The following is a 22,174-nucleotide window of genomic DNA, read 5'->3' on the forward strand; positions in this document are numbered from 1 at the left end:
TATCAGTATTCAAAAAGCTGATTATGTCATCTATGCAAGAAGTACATTTTAAATAAAGCACACATACCATGAATTGTATTTCAAATTTTATTTGCACTATTGGCTGACTTGATTTATATGGTTTCATTATTTATATTAATGCTTCCCTTTGACCACAAGATGTGCTCTTCAATAAATGATTTAAGCAATCCAAACATTTGGCTAACTACTTCAAGCTTCTTCCAACCAACTTAAATCTTGCTTACAAAATTTTCCATAATTTCTTTGCGTCTGGTTTATCAGTTAAACAACCCACACATCACACAGCAAATGTCACTCAGTCGCTTACAAAGAAAGTTCATATCAATTGAAAGCGCTGTGGAAGAACCAATATCGAAAGTTACAAATGAAAATGAAAATCGAGAAGATGCCAGTGTGCGTGTGTGTGTTCGGTGGACAAAGCAAAAAGCGTAAAAAACATAAAAATCGCAAAAAGTGGCGAATTATAGAAATTGCTTTATAAACGCCAGACGAACTTTCTATGATTCAGTTATGCGGGGGCACCAATCATCTTTTGTGATGGTCGCTCAGTGTGTTTAGTGCCTGATAAAGGCAGCTGCAAATGATAGTGTAGTGCGGGAAATGTATAGCCATGTATAGATATGTATAGCACTATCGCAGCAGCGGCGGCTTTTGAGTGTGGGCAGCGGATATAACCGAATGCGCAGCTCGTCTTTGACTCTTGTAAGTCGCCGCAACTCAGAGCAACCACAGGCAGCCAGAGCAGCAGCAGCAATGAATATTTAGATTTAAATAAAATAAAAAACTAGTGTCACTTCGAGCAGACTGAGCAAATGCAATGCGTAAGTGGTGCAAAGGCCACAGGGACGAACTCTAGCGAAAACTAATCTCTAAAACCAAACCCCATATAGAACCCTCATCCCTGTCGCTCGCTGAGCGCCTGGCCTTCTTCAGCAATCTTTGCGAGAGCGGCGGAGGAGGCGGGAGTGCCAGCGCCAGTGGAAGATACCGCAGTCGCACCAGCAGCTATTCGAGGAGTCCGCCCGTCGATCGCACCACTCCCAGGAGCAGCACCACCGCCAGCAGTGCCAGTGTGACGCCCACTCCCATGGATTACTCCCCGATTCCCCACGACAAGGAGCCCTCCAGTCTCACGCTGGAGAGCATCATCGAGCCCGAGCAGGAGGAGGTCAAGGAGCAGGTGGACCAGGTGGACCAGGAGGACCAGGTCACGCTGAGGAAGAAGGAGCCACCTCTGAGGGAATCTCCCCTGCACAATGGCTTCCACGTGCTGACCCGATCCGCCACCGATCCGCCATCGTCCACCTCACCCCTGCGCATCAGCATACGGACTGTGGGAAAGCTAGTCCTGCCCGATACCTTCCGCGGCGATCGCAACAACAACAGCAGCAGCAAAAGCGGCAGCACCAGCTGGAGCAGCTCCTGCATGGCCAAACTGCAGAGCCTGGAGCCCGTAAGCCTGTCAGTGCACTCGCGCACCATTGGCAAGGTGAAGTCTCCGTTCATAGAGAAGCAGCAGGAGAAGCCACACACCGAGAAGCTAACGAACGGCACCAGCGACAGTGGCTCGGACTCGGGCAAGGAAAACTGCGCCTCCAACGAGCAGGAGCACCAGCAGCATCAGCAGCACCAGCAGTCGCAGGATGAGGATCGAGCTGCTCCGCCCAGGGTGTCCGAGATGCGGAGGAAAATCAGCCGACTGGTGCAACAACAGCAGCCGCAGCCACAGCCCGTCAATCGGCGGCACACCACCGAGATCACCTCCGTGACCATTGGAACGCGATCCCCCAACGTGGACGATCGCTTTGCCAAGTACTTCGGTGTCAAGGAGAGCTGCAGCAGCACGACCACCCTGCAGAAGACACAATCGCTGCCACCCAGCCAGGTTGAGGCCACCAATGCGCACGTGAAACTACCGCAGATCACCACCGTGGTTTCCAAACGGCGGGAGCTGCTCAAGAGGACGCGACCCCTGTCCATGGATCACTACTCCAGCGGCTGCACCAGTCCCACAGCCATGCCAAGTCCCAAGAGAGCGCATTCGCCTGTCGGCCGGCGGAAGGCCGCCATTTCCAGCATCGAGGACATCGAGGTTACGCCCGATGAGCTGCGGGCCGCTGGCAGAAACTTCAAGCTGTTGTACGGCGAGTTACTGGGCTGAAAAATTGTCTATTTTGGCCACGCATTCAAAATTTCCCAATTTTTCAAATTTCCCCAAACCCCTGCTTTCATTTTCGAACACAAACACATCGCTCTCTTCGTGTGGGTCCGCGCTCAGTGTGATAGATGCGTCCGATCCCGATCCCAATTCCAAGCTATTAACTATCTAGTAGTCTCATAGTGATCCCAATAAAGAAAACAAAAAGAACGAAACGAAAATTCCACAGATATGTCAAGCGAAAACGAAAGAAATAAAAAAATAACTATGTATGTTAGGAATGTATTTAAACCAAGAGACAGTTTTATTCCCAACGGCTCGTATATCATGTGTCTGGCCAGCAAAGCCTTCCAGTTTACCTTTATCCTATATATTATTATGCCGAACTGCTTTTGTGCTTATTTATACATAATACACTACTTTTTATTTACATTTAAAAACGAATTGTACCTTAAACGGAATTATATTATGATGAGTATGTATTACATTTATTATTATTATTGTAATATTTAATTAATGGAAGTTGTTAAACCAAGAAAATAAATCCAAGAAATGTGCTAAAGAATGAGAGCAACATACTATCTGTACTATAAAATTCCCATGCTGAGTAAGTACTTTATCGTGTCTGAGCATGTTTGTGGCCTTGAGCCTTTCTCCGCGCTTCTCACGTTTGTAAGTATGCAGTGGCTGAGCATGTTATTTATGATTTTCGCCTGTTTCTTTAAGGATTGATTTGCTGCATTCTTATGGACTTCACAAACCTCATTATTTGACAACATAGAGCTGAATTAATTTGTGAAAATTGCTATATTTTATAGGAAAACCAAACTCCGAGCCACTGAAGGGCATTCTTAAGACGGGAATGCCAGTGCTAGGTATGGGACGCGGTTTAATGCCCGTGGATCTCAATGCCGAGCTGAAGAACCGCCTCAAACGCTCCACCCATGCCACGGTTTCCAATCTCCGCAAATCTGCCACCACGGCAGATGCCACTAGAGCAGCTAGTGATGAGGTGGACAATCCGCAGAGGAACCTAGCCCAGATCCTGAGGAACGTGTCCAAGGAGAACTCCACGCCGAAGCACGATGATGCCGTGAGTCTGGTGCGGAATCTCTCCACCCTGGGACAACCTCGATCGCTGGCCAGAGACGATGCAGCCGGCAATTGTGCCTCCGCATCCGAAGGCGAGAGTTCGGGGGGTCGCGAGATCGAGGCCATAATCAAGAACAGTGCTGTGGCCAGACGTCGCCGGCAGCAACAGCAGCAATTGTCGCAGCAGCAGAATCAGCCAGATGGGTGAGTCCTGGTCCACGTCCTGGTCCTGCTCCTCCTCGTCCAGCATCTGAGTCCTGTGCTCCGTGTGTTAGTGCACTAACCCATAGCTATTACTAACCAGCAGTTGGTGTGCAACGTGCCGCGGCATCGTGGTTTTATAATCGTATATGTAGACATAACGTTTAGACAGCAACATACATGCATCTAATGTGTGTGCTCCTCAAGACTGGTTCCCAAAAGTAAAACTAAATATTTACAATTAATGCCGAGTTGGGATGAAATTTACATTAGTTAGACGTTCATCACCTTGTATTGAACATTTGTAAATGTATCCGCACACTCCACACCCTGTGTTCGTTTGCCGAAAAGTCTTTTGCTTTCGATTTAACCGATTTTCTGCACTCGAACAAAAAGATTCCTAGTCAGAGTGCAGCCCATTGCAAGGAGCTACTACTGGCCACTTGGCCAGCGGCCACAGCAACATCCGCATCCGCCGCAGCAACAAGGCCAACAGCAGCAGCAGCAGCAGCAAGTGTTGCTCATGCAGCAGCAACCAAAACCCCTTTACAAGCTTCTTCAGCCCAGACATTTTGTAAAGAATTAGAAACTAAGTTTAAACTTGCATTGCTTACTACCGTTTGTGCAAATACTAATTAACTGATATACACACAAAAAGTAATATATTTTATCGAAAACTTGTTTTAACGATATATTATGCCACATTATATATTTTTACGTGATGCCAAAAAGCAGATGAAAGCTAAGAAACAAGCTAATAAAAAGAAACATTAATAAAGTTGACGGAAATCCTAATTAACTGTAGTTTTGTTTGGCCACTAACTGTTCCTTCTTACTAACTGAATGTTTAATAACAGCATGGAACATAAAATAATTTACTGCTACCATTTTCTTGTGAACATTTGGAAGTATCACGAGTTTTTGTTTCGCGGCAAACTTTCAAATTGCAAGTCGATATTTACCTTGTTGCTTCAAACTTGATATCGATATTTTCCTTGTTTTCTCTCTCACCATAACAGTGTTTCGTTTTTTTAACAGAATTGTTATCGTAGCAGAGATTCATATCTTAACATTTCTGGGTATTCCGTGGTTTCAAACCATCCGCCAAAGTTCAAGCTTCTGCCGCACTGGCGCTTTTAACACAAATAACCTAACAGAAAGAGAGTAGGAAAGTGTATTTAAGAGAGAATTAAAGTAGCCATATACAAAAGTTATAATGCGGCATTATCCTCTTCAGTAGAACTGGTCACTCTGTGGGGTATATAAGCAGAAAGAAACCGGAATTCAGCGCGATTTTTAAAAAGTTTTCGCCCCGAACGGTCGTTTCAGGCGTCGCGGAGAAAGAAGAAGAGAATACGTACAGCTGTTTGGGACGCGAGTTTTGTTTATGAAACATATCAACCAACGTTATAGATATTATTGCCGCACAAAATGCTCGAATATATTCTGTAGTAAATGTACAACGATTTTAATAGGTTTCCAGTGCAAATACGTGTTTTATTTTGTTGTTTACCTTTTGGAAACGCGCGCGTTTTTGTGCCGGTTGTTGAAATTATGCAAATTTAGCGCAATCCGCAGATAATTCATCGTTGCTGCGAGCAAAAAGGTTTTGCTTCTTAATTAAAACAATTGCTGGCAATTGAAAGTGCAAGTGCAAATTGCGGCGGAAACAGCGGCTTTTATTGCAGTCTACTAAAGGTTGGTACAACTTATGGAGGATTCACACAAAAACCAGAAGTTCCTTTATTTTTCGCAAGGGCTGCATCTGCCTGGTGCCGTCTCGCTCTAACTCCCGTTCTCCTTGTCTTACCTGTAGCCGAACAGCCGAAAAAACTGTAAAATGGTTGTTTTGTTTCCATTCAAACATTTTGCTGATTCACCGAAACCTCTGCAGACATGCATGCACTAAAAAAAGTTGGGGCTTAATTGAAACAAAAAGTAACGATAAAATATTGTTGAACTATTGAAGTCGTCAAGAGTTTACCAATTCGCAAAGGTATGGGTTTTAGAATAAAAATTACTTGAAAAAAGAAATCAAATCTTCAAATCAAAGTCTCTGGTAAAACCCAAAATCTTTATCAGTTTGGAAAATCCCTGTGAAGTTAATGAATTCTATGATTTTATTTTATTGCTTCGGAAATTCAAACGGACCATATATGTATGTTTTAAGTGTATCACCCCATCGCCACAGATTTGTTGTGGTCCAGACATTGTTGTTGTTTTCGTGTTTGCTTGCACTAGGAATGCCTAATGTATTTCTCTCTCTGTCGATCTGTACAAAAAAATGTTTGCAGCCGATGCTTTTGTTTTGGTTTTATTTCTTAGTGCTTTCCAGTTTTAAAGTCCGACTCGCTTGAGCAATTTTAGCCAAATTTTGTTGATTTAGTCGACTTTAATTACCAAGTGTTTGATGTCTATTGTCTCTGGGTTCAAGGTTCCAAATTCAGGCCAGCATTTGCATAAATATCCCAAAGCAGGCACGATCGAAAAATTAAATTATAAGTGTTTTACCTCGAGCAATTCATATTTAACTATTATATTTGTTTATTCAAACATTTCTGAGTTGTGTTGCATAATTCCCGTTCGGCTGAACTCCCGCACAAAACAGGTAATCCGAAAAATCGCAGCTAATGAATAATCAAATGCGGAGCGAATCAAATGTTTAAGGTGTTGGAGAGAATGCCTTTCGTTTTCAATGAATTTGCATAATTTGTACTTTTATTAAGCTTTTTCTTTTGGTTCGCTTTGGCCCGTGGCTAATTTCTTTGGCGGTGCCATTTGATGGGCAATGATGAGAAATGAAAACGAAATTAGTTTGCAATTTGTTTTATTTGATTCGTGCTTTAATGGCGAGCGTGTCTGCCCAAAACCAATTAAATAATAGTTAATCGCCATGCAAAGCAATGCAGTCACTGCATTCAGGAAAACCGATTAGTCTCATATTTCAGCAGTTGTGCTTATTCAAGTGGCCAGTACTGTTGGTCTGAAAGAAAACTATACCTATTGGATATCAAATTGGTTCGAGGAATATTGACATTTGTTTAGTAGCAACTTCATTAGCACTGTTTGATATTTCAATAGGGGGGATATGCAACACAAATACTCGGAAAAGTTATTGAGGAAGGTTTCCCTACTTGGAAAATATGCCTATATACGGCTTACCTAGATAAGAAGTTGCCTCTTCGATTTCCCTTTTTTATGGCAAAGTGCTCATTTGTAAACAAACAATAGATTGGCCATAAATAGACAGTCGAGTGCTGCTTATCGCCTCGGATTTTTATGATAGTCGAGGGGCACTTGGGTTTAATTTCACTCTACAGCACACATGGGAAAGTCTGAAAAGTGGATGTGCATCGCCATTACCCCAAATCCACATGCACAACACCCACAACGCAGAAAGAGAGGGCAGCTATCCAAGGGATAGAGATAGAGATAGCAATGCCCGATCACGTCGGTATAGGAAAAACGTGAGTCCAAACGCTAATGAGCCAAAGCAAATAAACGAGGCGGATTGAAACAAAAGTTCTGCGGGAGCAGCTGAAAAACTCAGGGGCCTCGCCCAGTACACAAAGAAACAAGCATATGAATACATTAAACATAAAGCTGTAATCTCTATACTCATAATATTTACCAGTTCCTAACAACCATATGTTGTCATCCAAATCTCGGTATCTAAAACAATTTCAATGCATCTACCTATATTTCTTTAATTGCATTACTATGTAAAAACAAGAGAAAACGCTATAGTCGAGTTCCCCGACTATCTGATACCCGTTACTCAGCTAGTGAAAGTGCGAAGGAGTCTTCAGCACTGACAGTTTTTGGCGGTTTGTGGGCGCTAGAGTGGGCGTGGCAAAAAGTTTTTTGGCAAATCGATAGAAATTTATAAGACTAATACAAAAATGAAAAAATATCAAAACATTTTTCAATAGTGTGGGCGTAGCAGGTTTGGGCGGTTTGTGGGCGTTAGAGTGGGCGTGGCAAAAAGGTTTTTTGGTAAATCGATAGAAATTTATAAGACTAATACAAAAATGAAAAAATTTCAAAAAATTTTTTAATAGTGTGGGCGTGGCAGTTTTGGGCGGTTTGTGGGCGTTAGAGTGGGCGTGGCAACATGAATCGACAAACTTGCGCTGCGTCTATGTCTCAGAAGTTAGTATGCTTAATCTCAACTTTCTACCTTTTGTAGTTCCTGAGATCTCGACGTTCATACGGACGGACAGACGGACAGACGGACAGACGGACGGACAGACGGACAGACGGACGGACAGACGGACATGGCCAGATCGACTCAGCTATTGATCCTGATCATGAATATATATACTTTATATGGTCGGAAACGCTTCCTTCTGCCTGTTACATACTTTTCAACGAATCTAGTATACCCTTTTACTCTACGAGTAACGGGTATAACAAACGAAGAGAATGTTGCTTCTAGACAAAAGATCTGCTTTTAGATATCTGTGTCTAAAAGCCATTTGTCTAAGTGCATATGGCGGCTGGATCGGCTGGCATTAATTGAAAAATGCCGCGTGATCGAATGATGCATTATCAAACGGAAAGCTTTGCCGAACGACTGAACCGATCCGATACGCTGGCATCCCATAGCCATATAGCATATAAAGCCCATTCCCAGCCGATGTCCCCGCCTCCGCCTCCGAATCGAGTGGAGAAACATTTCCATTTGGGGGCATGTTATTTGATGCTGCGCTGCGCGCTCGAGAATGCATTTCCAGATTACACAACCATTAAACTCACATAATTCCAAGGCACTGATCCATTAATTATGTTTTCGCTTCGGTTTGTTCTGCTCCCAACCACAGGGCTATAAATATTATTTTTATTGGGAAAAATCTGAGCCGCCACAGCATCATCGTCGATGGATGAAGTTGTTCGCGTCTGGGGAAGTTTTATGGGTCCTGGTACTGCAACCAATTCCCGATGCAATCGCGTTTGCCTTCCCAAAGTTGTCTAAAATATTACACAATCGTTGGGCTCTAGTCCGTTGACTCCTTTCGGTTCATACCCTGTTTACTTAGCTGCTTCTCTTTCTGGCCTTCTGACTACGCTTTGCACAGCTGTTGTATCTGTATATTGGTATCTGTGTGTTTCTGTATCGGAAAATGTATCTACCGCTGGCTGTTACTGTCAGTTTCAAATGCCCCGCTTCCTCAATTTGTCTGGGCAAGTGCTTTTGGGGCAAATTGGCCTGTGGCGTTGATTGACCAACTATCTCTTAATTGGACTTACTGGGGAGATAAACCCTTGATCGAGTGCATTATGAAACACATCTCCCACACTCGCAGCTCATTAAATACCCCCATCAATGCCCCCTCAGTTTGTTTGCCAGCTTATTTATGGCTCGTGGGCTCCAAAAACTTGAAGATTTCGCAATTGGAATCGAATTACTTAAAAATACAGAAAGCAAAAAAGCGAACTAGAAAATCCACTGGCAGGAAATGGCGAAACTCAAAAATTGGTCTCGTGGATATAGCTGACTTAATATGACTTTAATGAGGACTAATTGCCAACTGTTGCAGGCGATAGAAACGCTCCGAAAAGCTGTCGATCTCAGCAGTTTCTGGCGGAGATTCGAGAATTGAAAGTTGATTAAAATTTAATTACGCTGAATGATAGCTTTTTAATGTGTGTAGCTTATGATACTCGATAGTCTACTATGTATTAGTCATTTCAGAATCCATTAAAAAATAGCTATTCAATTGCATTCTCCATTCGCTGTACCTCCGATTTCCAGGCAGTTAGTGCATATTTCATGACTCATTTTTGGCCAGCGCATCACATCCTTTTATGCTCGGACGCCACCATAGTGACCATGAATCCGTGGCCATAAATCTAGTCGGTTTTATGGCCAGAAGCGGAAACGTGAGTCGCCGCTTTGTGGCTGCATATTTTATATTTTTAGGGCGCAGGAGCCGTAATAGATGCACTTAAACTGTCACTTCAACAGTCCCAGACGGCGTTTTTCCGACATTGACTTTGACACTCGCGAAGTCAACAAACCCGCCAGGATAATATGCAAATCCCCGAGGCTCTTTAATTCCTCACTATTTGCATGCTGTGTTTGCTATGTTTGCTGTGTTTGTCTGCCCTGTCTGGCTGGCGAATAAAACTCATCAGGCCAGTTGACAACTCATTAGCTGGGGCATTCAAGGAGGGCTTTCTCGGTTGCTCGGTTGGAAGTAGGAGCACCGCCTCCTTCGCGTCCCCGTGCAATGAACTCATTTCGGACAACGTTCTGGTCTGCAACGTGGATTCGTGGACTGGCATTCGCTACTTTTGTTGTCTGACAAGCGCTCATAAATCTGCAACTGCAGCTGGTCCTCATACTTGGAAAAATATCTGTGTTTTTTTTGCGAGATTAATTACATGGTTTTGCATCGAAAGAAAAGCTTAATCCCTAAAATTAATTGTGATCATTAATATGGTTGAATGCTGATGGAAGCATCGATGTTTTTGTGATCAAGTGGTATCTGTAAGATGCGGCTTTAAGTTTGGTACTTCATACACGCTCATTGCAGTCTTGATTTTCTCTGTGTGCAGCTTCCAGCGAATGCAAAGTGGAGGTGCCCCATCCCATGCCCACTGCCCTCGATCTGCTGCCCCCGGTCTCCATCTTCCGGACTCCATCTTCCAGCAGCTGAAAGCAGCTCTTTGTGCTGGGCCTGCTGGTTTGGCTCCTTTGTCTGTCTGCCCTGTCATAGATATCATCATTGGGCATTTATTATTTCAGTCCTTCGGTTTGGCGCAGCATCTTCGTGCGCCTGGTTATTCAATTTCCTCTGTACGTAGTACGTACTACGTGGCATGTACTTCAACTTCGGTTTCCTTGATATGCGTAGCATTCAGGCCACTTGCTATCGCGTACTATCGATTTCTGGGCGACAGAGTGACAAACAATGGGCTGTTTTCCTTTGATATATTGAATTGCATTGTTTGGCCCTGGCTGTCAGTGCATTGCCATTTCCATTTCCACATCCATCTCCACCTGATGCTGCAGCTCCCATCCAACTCCCAGACCCCCAATCAACCCATCTTGGCTGTCGGTTGTCGACTGTCGACTGTCGCTTGTCAGTCAATCAATTAGACACCTGTTGCTCGGTGCTTAGGCTTCTACGCTAAAACGCGAGACGGCTGACATTCACAGACGAACTTCCATATGTCGATAGGTGAGCGCTATAAAAGTCACCAAAGTAAATATTTTCATTGATTTATTAAGAAGTTTTAAGCAACTTGTGAATATGGATTTCCTTGAAACGGGGAAATGCAAGTTAATCAATTGATATCTCTATAAAAAGATTTATTTGGGAAGTGAGCCGGCATAACAGGATTTCTATTGACACACTGATGATGACAGGATTAATTAAAAATCTTCTTAGTAGCGCACTCTCTCTAAACCAAGAAGACCCCCAGCACTTCCTTCCCCAATTTCCGGCGATTTGAAGCCGCCATCCTCCATCTTCCATCGGCCATCATCAACAGCATCCTCTCGCCGTAAACTGTTAATCGATTATTAATGACTTTGGCGCAATTAAGTAACAAACAAAGCAAAAATCGCTTCATCGGGCAGCAGCAACATGCCATTACCCATTAACAGGCACAAACTTGGCCAAGACAGCAGGAGAAGGGGGCGTGGTGCCTGTGTGTGTTCACTGACAGTAAAAGTTGCAACTGGCAGCTACAACAGCAAAAGGCGGCAAGTGCAGGCCAGGCTACAAGGCAGAAATCTTATGAAAATCAACATGCAAAACCAAAAACAACTTACGCCTTAAAATGTGAAAATGCGAATGACCCGAATACACCGACACATAGATACACACCCATACAGCTGCGCTGAAATTGATAGCATACACGGCGCATGCGCAACACGCCAAAAAGCCTTAAAAGGCACCACAGCCACAACTTCGATGACGACGGGCGACGATTTCCTTTTCTGCGCTCTCGGTTGTTGGTTTTTTCAGCTCCAGGCAAACTAGTTTTACGTACGGCTGGTTAAATACCCTGTACACAGACAAATACGAAAGGTATATTCAGCTAAGATGAAAACACCTAAAGGATACATAGTAGGTACCTTATAAAAGGTATATGATTGTATCCTGCCACTTTTTGAGCATTTTGAGCATTGAATATACATAAATCTCGTACAGGATGTAATTGATTCGATACCTCATTTAGTAAGTGCCACATATTTGCGTGGCTTTTGTTTTTGGCGACAACGATGCCGCCATCGCACTTGCAACTTTTCCTTAATTGGCCAGGCTGTCAGCCCGCTTCGATTTTGGCATAGGCAATTTTCATTTATTTATGCAAAACATTCGCAAATATTTATTGAGCATTTTTCACTGGCGCTCTCACGTTGCATTAACACATTTCCCCCAATTTTCTGCCCGTGCCCCAATGAAAACGAAAAGTTCACGTTTTCGATCGAGGAAAACTCGTTTCGTTTGGTTATGCATAACGTTGACAAGCCTCAGATTTTCGTGCGGCATTTGTTTATTTATTTTTGTTCAGATTTCGCCACGGCTGAGTGGGTCCAGAGTCTAGAGTCTCAGCCTGAAGCTGGAGCTCAATGGAGCGCGTAAATTGTGCCGTCAATGTGGGTTAGGAATGGAGTTCTGCAGCTCACATGAGTAGGTGATTAATTCCTCGCATTTCAACATCGGCCGTATCGGATGAAAGCCGGTGCGGGAAATTCGCGCAGTTGAGTAATGGTGGCCGGTGCTTGGTCAAATCAATTAAGTTTTAATGGAGTGCTTAAATTAATTAACTAAGGTTGCAACCGGGTGGCTGGTAGAAATTGGCCATGGCTTATAAATTGCAATCTTTATCACCTTAGCCACCGTAGCATAATTGCCACTCCCCTTCGGCATTCCTTGGGATTTTCAACAGCAATTATCGGAACCCACGTCGTAAACACCCAACTACAAGTTGCATTCTAATTAGTTTCGCAGCAAAATTAAATTAGAAACCCACCAGCAGGCACCAGCAGGCCACTCCCCTGCGTCTGCAGTAAAACGCATCCAGATTGACGTAATGGCATTCCGGGAATTACACATAAGTGGCATACTGCTCCTCGGCTCTTCTAGCCGGTCCATAAAAAGCGTCCAGCGTCGAATGCCACGCCAATTGTGCTAATAAATGAGCCACTTGCTCTGTGCCCAACAGGTGTTTCGTCTATGGCCATGTCTTTGTTTTCTCCTGAATCTCGTTCTTGCTTTTTTTCTGCTCAAGCCCTAGAAGGCGGAGGCATTCACAGAGAAAAGCCGACTTGGCCATCGACTTAAAAGGGAAAGAAGCATAAAACAACAAAAACCCGAAAGCCATAAAGGCCATAAAAGCCAAACGTGTTCTTTTGATTGGTACAAAGGGGCAGGGGGTCGGGAATGGGGGAAGGGAGATGGGGGATTGGGTATTGGCACCAACGAGCGGCCAGCTTCAATGGCTTATGGCCATTCCGCAGTTTGGCCAGCTCTGTGCTCCTCCACTTTGATTTTCATTGCCATAAATGGCATAATAATTTTGCCTTTGTCTATCTCTTCGATCTCAAGATCTCGTTGAATTATTTCGCATTTGGCTCATTATTGGCTCAAATAATTTCTTTATACGGGTTCATTAATCACAGCGTTTCCGTCTCGAGGTGTCGAAATCGGAAGAGCCTCTGGCTGCTTGAAAATCTTTCTTTCGGATCTCATTAATCATGCTCTAAACATATGGTAATTTACAGGCGAGCGAGGTGTGTTTCAGCAGTTTCTAAAGAACTGCAGAGCAATATCTTACATTCAAAAAATAGTTAAAGGTCAGCAATTTTAAAAACCCTTCCACTGGCACAAGTAAATTGCCAGGATGTTCCTGTTCCTTGTCTAAATATTTTGCTAATTCCTTCTTCGTTGACATGTGCGAAACTCAATCCTTCAACCCCTTTGTGCAGGGTTAATTTATTTGCCAGAGGGTTGAATTTCGAGTTGGGCAAATGTTTGCCCAAGGATTTTTTGCTTAGGGACGGCCCTGTCTTTAATTGCGAAGTCCCTGCTTGAAAAAGTTGTACACTTTAGCGGGCATTAGTTTAACAAATTCAATAGCTGCTTGAACTGATCCTCGACGTTTAAAGGGGTCTCGGTGGTGGTTGGTGGTTCGGTGGGTGCCTCGGTGGTCGTGGTTGTGGTGGTGCTGGTCGTCGTTGTGGAGGTCGTGGATGTGGGCATGGGCTTCGGCTTAGCGCGGCCATCCAGACAGGCCTGCAGGTAGTTGTAGTTCTTGGCGGTGGACTCCACGTAGTTGCGCTCCGCCCGCTGGCAGCACTGCCCATGGCGCAGCTCCACCACGCGGTAGCGCTCCTCCAGCACGCTGGCCGACTCGGAGGCGTTTCCCGAGATGCTGTAGGTGGACACCGTGTTGTTGGAGCCCTGAAATGATTAGAATTGGTTAGTAGAAGAAAGTTTCTTTCATAGTTCGATAGTTTTCACTCACCACATTGGCGTGGCACTTGAAGGACTCGAGGGTTCCGTTGATCTGGTTGCAAGCCCTGAGCTCACCGCAAACCCTGTCGGATGAAAGTCGGATGGTCCTGCGCGTGGCCAGGAAGTCGGAATCGATGCCCCTCCTGGAGTTCGCTGCCGCATTGTAGCAGCTGGTGTAGTTGGCACTGTACAGCTCCGCGATCAGGTTCGATTCACCGATGTAGCCACCGAAACATGCCACCGAGGCGAAGGGATCTCTCTGCGTCACTCGCGAACTGAGGAACAGACGCGTGAGGCCATCCTGGGTGGGCAGACCCACGTAGGGGGGCAATGGTCTGCTGATTGCCTCCGCAGGAGACACAACCAATAAACCGATCACGGCCAGCGAGGCCAGCACTTGCACGGACGACATCTCGGGGCACATTGCAGATATTCACTATTCACCATTCACCATTCACCATTCACCGGAGACAGAAGCTCTTTTGACGCACTGCCTCCGACGGAGACCTCTTTTATATGCACACCCGATGCTGCTGACAGGCGCGGTGATAAGAATGTTATGTGATTTCCTTTCGCGATGCTCTTATCTGTTTTGCAAAACTTTTCTATTGCCTTGGCGCATTATCTTCTGGCCAATGATAAACCATAGATAAACACCAGGCTGCTGTATTGCTTGAATTGGGATCTCTGCTCGAATTTACGGCTTCCGTGAAGTGCATCTCTTTTTCCATTTACAGCCTCGAATCAACTTTTATATGACGCTGGAGAGCATGAATAACTTACCACGGTGTGAACGCTTTCTAAGTAGCTGGTTAATATTGGCCGTGGGTAAATACAGTATTTTACGTTGATAAACTCGGGATTCTTTATGGCGCGCCACGCTCATCCGCTGTGCAAATACCCTTTGTTTGGGGGCCTAATTTTATAATCTCCGCAAATATTGGAACAATGTTCGTGGCTAAGCTCGGAGAGTCGCATTGCGATTAATTGGTTGTAATGGAAGGTGGATGAGTAAGTGACTTATTTATAAACTATTAGCAGATTTATATTCATGGTTCCCCAATAAAATACGGTTCCATTCATAATTATTCTTTATGAGTATTTAATAATCAACAGCGTTTTAAGTATTTAATGATTAGATAATTATGCTTACATACTATGTATCACGAACATCCCAGTTACCTCTAACCGAAACCCCAATGCAATTGGAAACTTGAATGGCCCTACGACTTTCTGGGCCTGAGACCCACATTTATGCCGGAGGATGAGCGCAGGATGAAGTTCAGCATGGGCTTGAGCTCCTCTCCAAGGGGCAGCAGTTCATAGAACCTGAGGACCTTGCTGATCAGGGCCTTCATTTCCAGAACGGCAAACTTCTGGCCAATGCAGTTCTTGGGTCCCGCACTGAAGGGCACATAGGCAAAGGTGTCGTGGCCCTGCTCTTCACCGTCCATGAAACGTTCGGGCTTGAAGCTGAGTGGATCTGGGAAGTAGTCCGGATCCCGATGGGCGTAGTACAGAACCAGGTAGATGCTTGTGTCGGCGGCAATGGTCTTGTTTCCGATCTTCAGCTCCTTCTGCGTGTGCCTGCCAACAGCCGGAACTGGCGGATACAGTCGCATGGTCTCTTTGATCACGCATTCCAGGTACTTGAGGTCCTGCAGCTGGGCTTGGGTCACTGGAGCAGAGGGATCGGGGCCCAGGACGCGCTGCAACTCCTCGTAGATGCGCTGCTGAGCCGCGGGATGCCTGGCGATGGCGTAGAGGGCGTGGGACACACCACTGCTGGTGGTGTCATCGCCCTCGAACATGAAGGTGTCGACCTCCTCGCGTATATCCGCATCGGACAGGGGTTGATTGTCGATGCTCGACTGCAGCAGGATGTCCAGCAGAGCCATCTGCGACTTGCTGCCGATCTCGGCATCGCCCAGACCTGCAAGAGATTAGGCAAAAGTCAGTGATGACATATGACTTCCCCCTGGTGAGTCAGTGCACCCACTCAGCGGTCGGTAGGTGCCGTCGGCCTTAGCCCGCCGCACGGTCTCTCGCCGCTCGCGGATGACCTTGTCGGTGAAGTCGTGCATGACGCGGATATCGCTCAGCAGTTGGCGGTGCAGCAAAGGTGCCGCCAGCGGGAACAGCCAGTTGTAGCGCCACGAGAACCTGAACATGCGATCCGGTTGGATATAGACCACGCTGGAGGGAGTGGACGTGGGGAAAGTGTTAGCAGAATTTCAGTTTATTATATGTTTAATGCTGTTGTAATGCCCACCTCTTCAGCGCCTTGATGTAGGGAAAATCGGGGTCGTTCTGGGCATTCACCTGGACTCCCATGGCAGCCTCTGCAAAAAGGTGGAATAAATCAATACTGAATATAAGCATGTAGTGTAGCATAATAAATGGAACTCGAACCGCAGATATAAATGACAATTATTGGTTTTCCTTCAAGCACAATATAGTATAGACCTTTCTACGTCGGTCCAAAGCTTTCAAGAGAGTAACGATAATTGTTTTTATTAATCAAAAACAAATGAATAAATATAAAAATAAAACTTTTGCAGTAAACAGAACCAATTCTCAGAATTCCTCCCGTGATTTATTCAAAAGTAAAGTCTAATGTATTTTAAATGAAGTTGTAAAATATCCTAATCTCTTCTCGACTCACCTGTTATCACGTCAAGAGCTGCCAGTGACACGTACTTGAGCATGTCCACCGTTGTCTTACCATCGGCCACCTTCCTCAGATTATCCACCATAACCCCGCTATTTCGATCCATAATCTCCACGTAGTGTTCGAGGACCTTGAAGTGGAATGCGTGGGTGAAAATCTTCCTTCGGGCATGCCATTTTCGACCCGTGCTAACAAGCAGTCCATCGTTCAGGAATGGGCGTAGATATTCGTAGAGTTGACCCTTGGCCAGGAGTGTGGTGCTGCTCAGGATGGTCTCAAAATACTTGAGGTCCTTCGTGTAGACCAGGGACTCCCCCAGGATCCAAAAACGGAAGGTCTTGCCATACTGGTCGAACTGTTCGCCCACCCATGCGATAATGTCTGAAAGGGTTCATAGTGTTAGTGTTTAAACAATATTACTATCTCAGTCTATGGAACTCACTCTCCGCTCCCAAGTGCAGAGCCTGCAATCCACAGCCCAGGATCGGCACCGAAAGGGGTCCTGGGATACCAGACTTTTCGAAGGCGAGGACTCGTTGGCGCTTGCGTCCAAAGTCCCAGGTGAGGAGCAAGATCAGAGCTGCCGTGATCAAGGTCAACCACATGTTTGCTACTGTCGTGATGACCTTTTGGGGGTGATTAAGTCCGCGAAGTAGCCCCGAATCGGTTCAGAGTTGGCTGTGCTGTGATTCGGTTTCACTTTTTGCGTTGTTGATGCCGCTGCTTTTGTAGATCAACTGTTTGGGCCGAGCGATGATAACCGGCCGCTTGACCAGCCAAGCGCAATTTCAGTTCAGTTTTTAAAACTATATATATATTCTCTGTACTATCGGATTCTCTGGCTCTCAGCACGTTCCTCTCCGGGGAACTGGTTTTGGTTGAAACATATGAGTCGTGTTTAGATTATGAGTCCGAGTGTTGCAAGTCTCGGTATGCGATTCGCATTCGAAGCGGCCTTTTTGTTCTGACAGATAGTCAAAGTGACCATGTCGACTGAGCAAGTGCTGATATTGAAAGTGTAAAGTGTACATACAGTGAGCTGTCGATGCAGTGAAATATAATTAGTGACCCGATGTATCAGTATAAGTTTAAATGTGTGCTAAAAATCCAGTTTGGCTAGGTAGTTACAAAAGTAATCTCAATTATTTATAAAGCCATTGCAAAAAGTAGTCTACTTTTTCGTTAGATTATTGTACCTGTTCATTGTACAGTACGTTAGTGCCTACTAAAAATGCAGCTCGTTTTCTAATTTGCCTCGTAATCCAAACCAAATTACTGAGCTTTTATAACCCCAAGCAAAACACTTTTGAATTGAGAACACCATTGCGCCGCAGTGTGTGAAGTTGCCGATCGAGTAAAAGGCTCACACCTCAATTCTGTCGAGTAATTAAAGGTAAATTTATGCACCAGACAAACCCCTCGAAAATAGCAAATTCGCGACTTGGCGACTTGGCGACATGCAGGGCACCCAGGAAACGGTAGCATCTTCCGATGAGCAGAACAAGACACTTGACAAGCCACCAGTCCAAGCCCTCCAGTTCCTCCGCTCCTCAGTTCCTCAGTCCATCTCACCTCACCTTTCCCGCCAGCAAAAACAGCTGTGACAATCGGAGCGAGGCGACAAGACACGAGACCAGACCTCAAGACTACACTGGCGAAAACGGGCAGTAATAATAACAAAGCGCATTAAGAGGAGAGTTATCTTTTATTTGATAGAAAAATATCTTATAGGGTCTGCGAATCAGTATCAGTATGTGTCCGCAATACAATGATCCATGTCTTATTTCCTAAAGTATGAAAACAAAATGGTAATAAGGATTATTTTTGATTACCATTACCAAAAGTAGTTTTCTCCGAGTGTAAGAGGTCTCCAGTTGAATGGACTGCGATTGCTGCGCGTAGTTCTGGTTGCCGTTGTTCCCGGTTAACTCGTTGAACTTGGCGGCAGAGTTCATTGGAGTCGAAGTAGAAGAGTAGAAGGCAACCGGGATGAGGGCATGGGCTCGGAAGCATTGAGATATGGGCGAGGCAAGTCGACGGAACCCGGCACCGGAGACAGTCGTAGCAAGTACATTCACTTGGCGGTCAATTAAGGCACTCGGATGACATCCGCACATGTTCCGCCGACATGGTCGTGGGCCTGGCCAGAAAACAAAACAAGTTATCAAAACGTCGAAAAGCCCGAAAGAAGTTTACCTTTTTCCGCGACGATGACGCTGTTCCTCTGACGCCAGCCGAACGGTAAATGGGAGCGTCACATCAATCTATATATATATATCTATATATATATATGTGTATCTGTTCTACAGAAGATACCAGATATAAGCAGCAAGAAAAGCAAACAGTCGGCCAAATTGTAGACCAACTGAAAAACGTCGACTCACGTTATTCCCAGGGAAATTGAAGCGGAGAGCGTAAGAATTTCATGGTGGAGTAATAGAGGTAATTATGCGGGTCCCAGAGTTGGGGAAAATATAGGAAAACTCAATCAATAAGTGCACGCCCATCTGCAAGACCGGGAAAAAGCCGTGACAGGCACGTAGTGCCGACAACCCCAATGAAAAATGGATTTCCCCGCCCCCAATGGGATTCATTTAGAGCTGCATCCCAGATCTTAACCAGCTGTAAGTGGGATGCGAGGAAAGTCCTTTGTCTGGCCAGCCCAAAAAACGCATGTTTCCTGCTTCCGCTGCAGTCAAAACACGGAGTCACTCAACTGCCATTTACCCATGGCCCCGAACTCCCAAAAAACCACCCAATCTCCCAAGGATTCAACACCCCCATCTATGGCCATTGACAGCGAACAAAGAGCCGGGCTGAGTTTTGTTTTGACGCATTTTCGGCGTTGCCCCGGCAACCGGCAAACCGAGGAACCAAAAGAATAACACGTCTGGGGATCCCCCAGTGGGTGGGGTTCTGGGCGGTGGATGGTGGGCGGTGAATGGGGGGCGGTGGGTGGTGGAGAGGGGCTGCTCACTGGAGGGTTGCTTCTGCCGACAGCACGTGTCTGGGATACTGCGCCTGCTCGTGGAAAAACAAGAGCAGCTGATTGCAGGAGTTCCTCAACAAAGTTGCGAAGGCAAATGTTGCCAAGTGTTAACCCCAGAAAGGTTGAAGACCTAAACACTACAAATCTATCTTATGAAATCTTTAATCTGTATCTTTTGTGGAAGAATCTGCAAAGTGTGAAATATTAGCTAAACATCTTTTTGCTGAGATGCAGTGCAAACCATTGCCAAATTTCGATTTCACAAAGCAAGCTAAAAGTCGCGACACCTTGAACTTGAGGTGAAATTGTAGCTTTTGGCTCAGAGTAACAATTAAGCAAGATTTTCAGCGGGCGAGTAAGCAAAACTGCTGAACAAAAGGCCCCAGAGTTGGTAACTATTTTTAAACCTTCCACTGGGTCGGCCTAATGAAATGTCGAATGGCCAGACAAAAGAGCCAAGCAGCCAGCTAAAAAATAAAAAAGCGGAAAGGCGAAAAAGCTGTAAGCCCATGTTGACGTCGTAATTTTGCATCATTACCACCGCCTTCAACTGCTCTCCTCCGCCGACTTGAAAAGCGGGCAAACTGCGGCGTGGGAAAGTCAACCCGACGCGATCTTGAATCTGGCCAACTATGGGATCTGGGATCTCCGATCTTGGATCTCGCGTCTCGGATCTCTGCGATCTCCGCTCATTGTCCGGATCTTCAATACCTTTCATTGCTCTCAGCAACTCGGCTTGGCGCCTTCGTGGGTAATTGTCACTCTTTCGGCTGCCAAAATCGCTGCTCTTGGGACTTTTGCGAGTCCGAATCGCTTTCAGCCATAAATCATTGCATAAGTCAATTTCTGCTTACCTGGTGATTTATATGACGCGATACATTACCGGCAATTCACCTGAGTTTCATATGGCGGCACTGGCAAAAACAAGTGGCTAAAGATAACTTGAGATCATATTAAAGCAAAATTCATAGCAAATAGTCATAAGGTCATATGTATGGAACAAATACTTGTCTTAATTATCTTAAAATAAGTTTAAGACAATTTGAATTATAATTGTAGATTTTTCTGAGTGCTGCCACACGATCCAGCTCGATGGCCTGGCTGATATCATTTTGCGGTTTGCCATCAAGTCAGATGCTTCTGTGGGGAATATATCATATTTTAGTATTATTAGCTGCGAGTTATTATTATTTTTACTTATTCAGCCAGCCTTAAGTGCGGCTGTAACCTTGCTGAAAACCGCTCAAACTCAAACAGTTGCCAGGGCCGTTGATTTATTGTTGCCTTTAAATCGTTTATCTCGAACCGGGTACTTGACACAGAGACAATGACAGAGACCCTCTAGTTTGCATTGATCGCCATCGGGAGTGCAGCAGGCACTCTTCGTATAATTTATGTGAGGTATTTTTGCATACATTTTCAACACCTTGAGTGAATCTGTGGGTTTACAACTCCATTAGAGATCATTCCGTGTGAGGGCCTCATAAAGCCGAGGCTTGGTGGCGTGCCATTTCTTATGCTGCGCCAAATAGTTTATAAAACAATTCATTTTGTTATATCATTAAGTCCCCATAAACCATAAAGCGCTGCCGCATTGCCAAACTGATCGCGTGATCACTCTCAGTCTCTGTCTCAGTCTCGGTTCACATTCACTTTTGGCCAAAGAAATTTCAATTTTAATTACCGCACCGGGTAGGTAATTCAATTACAAAACGCAAGTGAGCTTAGCAAGTGGACTGCTGATCAACGATCCCTGGAATGGCTTCTAATTATATGCAGAAGCGTCTTAATTCCGTGGAAACTGAGCTCCCAGCTGTCAGTCGTGTGGAATGGAGGTGGAAGTGGTATCGCCTGGCTTTTCCTATATGTATCTTCTGGGTGTGCCCCAGCTTGTCCATTCACCGCACCCAGGAGTTTGGCACTCAAACTAATTGCTTGCTAAACGCTTTCCAAAGGGCAATTACTGCACTAAAAACTATAGCTATCGACTGTGGAAACAGAAGACTCTCGCGTGTCTGCCCTCTGACCTATGGCTCCTGGCCAGAGATACTCCCCAATCCCAATCCCACTCCACTATCATCGCGTCTGCAATTTCAGCCATTATTCCATTAGCCAGGCTTTTACTTTGATTTCACGTCTCAGCAGTTGTGGCTAAACTTTGAACTTTACCAATGCCATTTTCCGTGCGGTTATGCATGGTAATTGAAATCGAGTTTGATTTGAGTTTCAATTGGAGATTTTTGTTTAGAGATGTATGCGTAGAGCGAAAATTTTCATTTTAATTGAAAGGATGCTCATTAATACAGTTTCCATATAACCAATTTTAAGAGTCCTCAGACATGGTTTATATTCCATAATTCCTTCTGAGTGATTAGAAAATACTTCCAAATATTCTTTGGTTTTGTGAAGTAACATATAGTGTGATACTATCTCCTGCACAGCTTAACACGATCAGCAAACAGAGGACACTTTGTCCGACCTTTTAGGTAGATGAGGTCCGAAAACCCAGCACCTGGTCAGCGTTTGCCTGTCGCGGGTCTGTCAAAATTGTTCCAAATCAATATGCA

The 22,174-nt window shown here is 45.0% G+C and overlaps 3 protein-coding genes across 11 annotated transcripts in view; 1 reads left to right on the plus strand and 2 right to left on the minus strand.

Annotated features, from left to right (window-relative positions):
• LOC122617717 (supervillin) overlaps nt 1-22,174 on the plus strand; it is a 104,798-nt gene that overhangs the window by 66,243 nt on the left and 16,381 nt on the right. For 7 of the 9 annotated variants that reach the window (XM_043793674.1, XM_043793675.1, XM_043793678.1 and 4 more), the window contains one exon: nt 2,998-3,475. In XM_043793674.1, coding sequence (XP_043649609.1) covers nt 2,998-3,475 — 478 coding nt within the window. Of the gene's footprint in view, nt 1-911; nt 2,745-2,997; nt 3,476-3,868; nt 4,237-22,174 lie in introns of those variants that run through there. The other 2 variants (XM_043793681.1, XM_043793680.1) reach the window with 2 other exon arrangements.
• On the minus strand, nt 13,384-14,437 carry LOC122617722. Its single transcript, XM_043793691.1, has 2 exons — nt 13,958-14,437; nt 13,384-13,893 (listed from the first exon to the last, which is right to left on the minus strand). Exons 1-2 carry the CDS (start codon nt 14,369-14,371, stop codon nt 13,549-13,551), a joined length of 759 nt encoding a protein of 252 aa, XP_043649626.1. The 5' UTR covers nt 14,372-14,437; the 3' UTR covers nt 13,384-13,548.
• Nucleotides 15,050-17,539, minus strand: LOC122617719 (probable cytochrome P450 4d20). The gene is made up of 5 exons (XM_043793685.1): nt 17,061-17,539; nt 16,613-16,999; nt 16,220-16,289; nt 15,947-16,143; nt 15,050-15,880 (listed from the first exon to the last, which is right to left on the minus strand). The coding sequence occupies exons 1-5, from the start codon at nt 17,221-17,223 to the stop codon at nt 15,171-15,173; spliced, it is 1,527 nt and encodes a 508-aa protein (XP_043649620.1). The 5' UTR covers nt 17,224-17,539; the 3' UTR covers nt 15,050-15,170.

This window comes from Drosophila teissieri, chromosome 3L (assembly GCF_016746235.2).
Source record: "Drosophila teissieri strain GT53w chromosome 3L, Prin_Dtei_1.1, whole genome shotgun sequence".
NCBI lineage: Eukaryota > Metazoa > Arthropoda > Insecta > Diptera > Drosophilidae > Drosophila > Drosophila teissieri.